Source organism: Piliocolobus tephrosceles, chromosome 17 (assembly GCF_002776525.5).
Source record: "Piliocolobus tephrosceles isolate RC106 chromosome 17, ASM277652v3, whole genome shotgun sequence".
NCBI lineage: Eukaryota > Metazoa > Chordata > Mammalia > Primates > Cercopithecidae > Piliocolobus > Piliocolobus tephrosceles.
In genome coordinates this window covers 21,902,762-21,909,774 of record NC_045450.1, presented here as the reverse complement: position 1 = coordinate 21,909,774, position 7,013 = coordinate 21,902,762, and the positions used below count along the sequence as shown (strand labels likewise).

Below are 7,013 nucleotides of genomic sequence, written 5' to 3'. Positions count from 1 at the left end.
GGAATCTTCTGGGTAGAGGAAATCGCAGGTACCAAGGCACTGTGCTAGTGTTGTTGGGATCTTAGCAAGCTAGAGGGTGACAGAGGCCCATTTTATATAGCCTGTTAGAGATCTTGTCAGGGCCTTCTGGTTCCCACCAGTAAGGCTACCTTCTACCTTCTGTACACTGAGTATGCCTCTTATCCCAAATGCCGGGATGAACATACAAGGATCTTTGTGGCAAAATCCCAGCTGTACATGATAGGATCTTTCTGGCGGTCAGTATAGCATAGAGCAGTGCCTTTCAAACCATCTGTGGTAGAAGTGCTTGTTTTAAATTTCCATTCAATTGTGTCAATATTTCCACAAAATTAATATAAATTAATGACCAGAAAAATAAAATTTTGAAAACATCCAAAATACAAACCCATCTCTTTTTATTGGGGTTAGCAGAGGTAAAATCATGCTGTCAGGTGGCTATGTAAGTTTCTGCAGCCTGGCCCACATGGCAAAACCTTGTCTCTACTAAAATACAAGAATTAGCTGGGCATGTGGCCCAGGCCTGTAATCCCAGCTACTCAGAAGGCTGACGCACGAGAATCGTTTGAACCCAGGAGGCAGAGGTTGCAGTGAGCCGAGATCGTGCCACTACACTCCAGCCTGGGTGACAGAGTGAGACTCCATCTCAAAAGAACAGCAACAACAAAAGTTTCTAAACCTTTACTCTCAGTTTCTGTACATGATTGTGAACTGATAACTTTTCAGACCTGCACTGCATCGCACACTTTGTTTTGAAGAGCACTTATGTAGAATGCCAAAGCCTGGGATTGCCTGGATACAAATTTCTGTCTTTGCCATTTGTTAGATGTGTAACTTACTAGATGTGCAAATTATTATTATTATTTGGGGACAGGGTCTGGCTCTGTCGCGCAGGCTGGAGTGCAGTGGTGCAATCTCGGCTCACTGCAACCTCAGCCTCTGGGGCTCAAGTGATCCTCCCACCTCAGCCTCCCGAGTAGCTGGGACTACAAGTGTGTGACCACTACGCCCAGCTAATTTTTGTATTTTCTTGTAGAGATGGGGTTTTGCCATGTTGTCCAGGCTGGTCTCGAACTCCTGAGCTCAAGTGATCTACCTGCCTCGGCCTCCGAAAGTGCTGGGATTATAGGCGTGAGCCACCACACCTGGCCTAGATGTGCAAATTATTTAATGAATCTGAGCCTCAGTTTTACTATTTGTGAAAACAGGGCTAATAGTGTCTGTCTTATGGGGTTAAGCTCATGCAGCTGAACCAATTAGCAAGGTCTAGTGCACCCAGAAAGCACTTAATAAACATCCTCTTTATTTTCTTGCTCATTTGCGGGAAAAGCCCACGTGGGAAAGGCTTTTGACTATAAACAGATAAAAGAATTATCAGGCACAGATCATTACAGTAGCTGAAATTAATTGAGGGTTTACTTTGGTCAGCATTTAGACCTCTGAGCAACCCTATAATGAGGAAAATTCTTATTTTTTTGCTCTTAATCCCTCTGACAGTTGAGGAAATAGAAGCTCATAAAAGTTGAGTTCCTTCCAAAGGGGTAGCAACTAATAAATGGTGGATGCAGAATTTGACTCCACGTATGCTTAATGTAAGAGGCTTTGTTTTTAGCAGCTGGGTCCCTCTTTTGTCTTGGGGACTCTTGGGACCTAGTGCCGCTGAATACCACTGGTTTTCTGGTGTCCTTGCAGTAACTATCCGAAGGTTACACACATCAGTGTTGAAGCAGGGTTGGCCTGGTCCCAGAAGAGCTTTTCCTCTCCTCTGCTGCCTCTTGTACCTGTAAATGTAGATGAGCTCGTTGTGGAGACTTAGAGCTGTGGGCTGGACCAAAGAAGGTAGGGTAAGAGGTAATGACAACCCGTAAAAAGTGTTAACTTTCAGTTTTTAGACAGGAATGATGAAAAAGGAAAATCTTATGAGTTTACAGTGATGAAGAGAAATATAGTGGAATCAAACACCACTGTTGGTTAGTGTGTAAAGCCAGCAATTAGGGTGAAAATCTTGGCAAGGTGTGGTGGCTCATGCCGGTAATCCCAGCACTTTGGCAGGCTGAGGTGGAAGGATTGCTTGAGCCCAGGAGTTCGAGAACAGCCTGGGCAACATAGTGAGACCTTGCCTCTACAAAAAAAAAATACAAATATTAGCCAGGCATGGTGGTGTACACTTGTAGTTCCAGCTACTCAGGAGGCTGACGTGGGAGGATTGATTGAGCCTGGGAGGTTGAGGCTGCAGTGAGCCATGACTGTACCACTGCACCTGGCCCACAGTGTGATTGTACAGTATTTTAAATTTCTAGTTCGTTTGTAATTAATTTTTTTCCCCAGCACACATCACTGAATTTCTGTAAGTTAAATGTACATGATATGGCCTCAATGAATAACCCCGCTTCTCTTTCAGGCAAAACTTGGCCTTGAGACAAATATCAAAATAGAGTGGTGGATGCAGTTGGTGGATCCCAGCACTTGGGAGGCCAAGGCTGGGGGATCACTTGAGGTCAGGAGTTCAAGACCAGCCTGGCCAACATGGTGAACGCCTGTCTCTACCAAAAATACAAACATTAGCTGGGTGTGGTGGCACGTACGTGTAGTCCCAGCTACTCGGGAGGCTGGGCATGAGAATTGCCTAAACCCAAGAGGCAGAGGTTGCAGTAAGCCAAGATTGTGCCACTGCACTCCAGCCTGGGTGATAGAGCGAGACTCTGTCTTAAAAAAACCTACAAAAACCTCCTGGGCTCAAGTGATCCCCCTGGCTTTGGCCTCCCAAAGTGGTAGGATTACAGGTGTGAGCCAATGCATCCTGCTGGTCTTTGAAATTTATTGCAACGTTCTGTCACAGTAGTGCTTACTTGCCCCTTGCTGAGGCCTATTAGCTCATCTTCCCTGTCTTATCTGAGCTGTTCTCTTCTCCAGGCTTCTTGCACCTGGGTGGCCTCCGCACTGCCCTGTACAACTACATCTTTGCTAAGAAGTACCAGGGGAGCTTCATCCTGAGGCTGGAGGACACAGATCAGACTCGCTTTGTGCCTGGGGCAGCGGAGAATATTGAGGATATGCTGGAGTGGGCAGGTGAGCCTGGCAGAGAAAGGATCTTTCTGCAGGGAAGGAACAGGAAGCAGGAAAAGGAGTCTGTGGGTCTTCTCATGGAGCTCAGAGTGGAAAATCAGGAGTTCCTGGAGAAATAACTGTGTTTGTACTGCCCGGGGTAGCAGATGCCACCTGAAAAAAATGCTGAAGCTCTCTGAAACATAGCTCCAAGACTGGTTTCTTTATTTTTTAATTTTTTAGCGTCAGGGTCTCATTCTGTTGGCTAGAGTTCCATGGCACAATCATAGCTTACTGTAGCCTTGACCTGGGCTCAAGTGATCCTCCCACCTTAGCCTCCCAAGTAGATGGGACTACAGGCACGCACCACCACCCCTGGCTAATTTTTAGTTTTTTATTTTTTTGTAGAGATGAGATCTCGCTGTGTTGCCTAAACTATTCTCAGATTCCTGGGCTCAAGCAATCCTCCTGCTACAGCCTCCCAAAGAGCTGGGATAACAGGTGTGAGCCACTGACAAGCCTGTTTTGAGATTCCTATTTTCACCGCAGAATCTCAAGTCCATTCCCTACAGGGGCCAGGCAGGAAACACAGGCCAAGTGGGAATTGGAGGAGCTGGGCCAGTGCTGCTGAGCTGTGGAAACCACATCTCATCCAGAGGAGGGAGTGCCTCTGAGCTCCCAGCTCCTTGTGCCTATGCGGGAATGCTGGCCCAGCTTGTCCAGTCTTCTGAGTTCCAAGAAGAGCCAGAAATACAGTTTTTCTGGATGAATGCTTACCTTTATTAAATCTGGGCTCAGATTTTTTTTTAACCACATTGTATAAGCCACACATACAGCTTCTGAAGTTGATCTTGTGGGAAGTTTAATCCTGAGGACAGCTAAGGTTAGGGAGAACAAAGAGGAGTGTGTTTCCTTTTCCTGGGTCGACAATTGTCTACCTATATGGACAGGTGTGACTAGGAAAGGGGAGATTCCCAAGGAAAAATACCAAGACTCTGCTAGTCTAGAGATTGAAAAACAAAAAAGAAAGAAAAATCCCAAGACTGTTTTGAGATGTGTGTTCTAATCTTAGGTAAATTACTCACTAGACTCTGGATTCCTAAAAAGTACAAAATGATTTCATATCTTTTATTGTAAAAGGCTTTAGCAGGTGTTCCGTCAAGGTCCGTTGAATAAAGGATTCTATACAAGATCAGATACTGTGATCAAGGGACCATTCTAGGTGCTAGAGACATTTAACAAAGACCCTGCACATGGCCAGGTATGGTGGCTCGTGCCTGTAATCCTAGCACTTTGGGAAGCCAAGACGTGTGGATCACTTGAGGTCAGGAGTTCGAGACCAGCCTGGCCAATATGGCAAAAACCCCATCTCTACTAAAAATACAAAATTAGCTGGTATGGTATCATGTGCCTGTATTTCCAGCTACTTGGGAGGCTGAGGCACAAGAATTGCTTGAACCCAGGAGGCAGAGGTTGCAGTGAACTGAGATCATGCCACCATACTCCAGCCTGGGCAACAGAGTGAGACTGTCTTAAAAAAAAAAAAATGTCCGTACGCGGTGGCTCACACCTGTAATCCTGTAATCCCAGCACTTTGGGAGGCCGAAGCAGGCGGATCACAAGGTCAGAAGATTGAGACCATCCTGGCTAACATGCTGAAACCCTGTCTCCACTAAAAATACAAAAAACTAGCCAGGCGTGGTGGCAGGTACCTGTAGTCCCAGCTACTCGGGAGGCTGAGGCAGGAGAATGGCGTGAACCTGGGAGGCAGAGCTTGCGGTGAGCCTAGATCGCGCCACTGTACTCCAGCCTGGGCAACAGAGTGAGACTCCGTCTCAAAAAAAAAAAAAAAACCCTGTGCTCAGTGACAAAGGGAAAGACAGATAAGTGGATTAATTATTTCTCTTTTTTAAAATTTTTTTAACAAACAAAGTCTTGCTCTGTTGCCCAGGCTAGAGTGCAGTGGTTCAAACACAGCTCACTGTAATCTCAAATTCCTGAGCTCAAGGGATCCTCTCACCTTAGCCTCCTGGCTAGCTGGAACTATAGCTGTGTGCCACCACGCCCGGCTAATTTTATTAATTTATGTTTTTGTAGAGATTGGGTCTTGCTATGTTACCCAGGCTGCTGTTGAACCCCTGACTTCAAGTAATTCTCCTGCCTTGGCCTCCCAAAATGCTGGCATCACGGTCATGAACCATCACTCCTGGCTCCTAATTCATTCTTCATAGGATATTAGATGATAATAACCAGTATGGAGAAAAGAGTAACAGGCTTAGAAACTGGGGCGAGGGATGCCCTTGTAGATAGCGTGGTCTCCTCTTAGGAGGTGACGCTGGAGCAGAGACCTGCATGAATTAGGAGCCAGCCCCGTGGTGACCTGGCGGGGGGAATGTTCAAAGCAAAAAGAATAGCCAATGCGGAGGCCACACGGCAGGAAAGTTCTGGATGTATTTGTGGAGCATCAAAAAGACCAGCTTGGTTTAACCATAGTGAGCAGAATGACCAGGGATGTGAGGATAGAAGGCTTCCCAGGCCGGGCACAGGAGTCCCTGCCTGGAATCCCAGCACTTTGGGAGACCAAGGAGAGAGGATCACTTGGACCCAGGAATCCAAGACCAACCTGGGCCACGAAGTAAGACCTTTTCTCTATAAAAAATGATCCGGGGGTAGTGGTGTACTCCTATAGCCCCAGCTACTTGGGAGGCTGAGGTGGGAGCATCACCTGAGCCTGGGGAAGTTGAGGTTGTGAGCTGTGATCATGTTACAGGATTCCTTCGGTGCCACTTTACCAGCCAGAAATCTCTGCAGCTGCCGTCGCCTCTGTCGGGCCTCGCTTGGGCCTTCTGGGCCCACTTGGCCCAGCAGGCTGCACTTGGCTCATGCCCACTTGGATCCCACACCTGCTGTGGCCCCACATTCAGCCCATGGCTGGACTGGATGTGCCACGAGTGGCTTCTTTGTTGGGTGCCGGCATCTAGATGAGGGGAAAATGGTGGCACCCAACAACTTGGGAGATGCCAGCAGTTGTGGAGCTCCAAGGGGTGTTACGGCTCTTCTTTGGGGAGTCCTGAGGTCCGAGCCCCCAGGTCCGAGCCCCCAGCACTGTCTCAGCTCTTCACTCCTGTAGCTTGGTAAACAGGAGCATGTTACAGCTCTCTTTCTCCCCTAGTCCGTTGAGCGGGAGCGTGTTACAGCTCTTTTTCTCCCTAGTCCGGTGAGCGGGAGTGTGTTACAGCTCTTTTATTCCCATCACCCGCAGCTTGGTGAGTTTTGGGTTCTTGTCCTGCAACCAAGAGGAAGAGGTGTGCAGGTACTGTAGAGTGAGTACAGCAGAGAAGAATTTTATTGAGTGACCGAAGGGAAGCTCTCCACTGCGAGAGTGGACCCTGAAAGTGGTAGCCATCTGTGAGGCTGAGTCTGGCATTTTTATGGGCTTAGAGTGGGGGAGTGTCTGCTGATTGGTCCGTGAGTGGTCTTGGAAAAAGGACCATTCAGTTGGTTAAGACATATCCTCCAAAAGGAACCAATCAAGAGAGAGTGGGTGAGACAGAGAAAGAAGTTCTCACTCCAGTCATGGACTCTATCCTGAGCTGACAGTTTGGTTTTCAGGCTTTGAGCTGTCTTTGGCTTAGAGGTCATTTCACCAGGGATTGTCCGTGACTGCATAGGAATTTGTCTGTCTCCTGTCAGTCATGCCATTATACTCCAGCCTGAGGCGACAGAGTGAGACGCTGTCTCAAAAAAAAAAAAAAAAAAAGGCTTTCCAGGAGCCAAATTACCTGGTGCCTCACAGAGCGAGATGAAGGCTTCACTTTCACGGAGGATCTGCTACTGATCAGGTACCATGCCAGGCATGAGGGATACAGTGATGAACAGCGCTGATGGTGCCGGGCCCCACCCTCCTGGAACTCCTGTGGCAGCATCATTGTGAGAATGAGGCTTGCAAC

At 47.6% G+C, this 7,013-nt stretch overlaps 1 protein-coding gene across 3 annotated transcripts in view; it reads left to right on the top strand.

Moving 5' to 3' along the window:
- EARS2 (glutamyl-tRNA synthetase 2, mitochondrial) overlaps positions 1-7,013 on the top strand; it is a 35,471-nt gene that overhangs the window by 990 nt on the left and 27,468 nt on the right. For 2 of the 3 annotated variants that reach the window (XM_023189342.1, XM_023189341.1), the window contains exon 2: positions 2,932-3,087. The exons of the other annotated variant lie outside the window; for it this stretch is intronic. In XM_023189342.1, the coding sequence (XP_023045110.1) occupies positions 2,932-3,087 (156 nt within the window). The remainder of the gene's footprint in view (positions 1-2,931; positions 3,088-7,013) is intronic. 3 annotated transcript variants of the gene reach the window in all.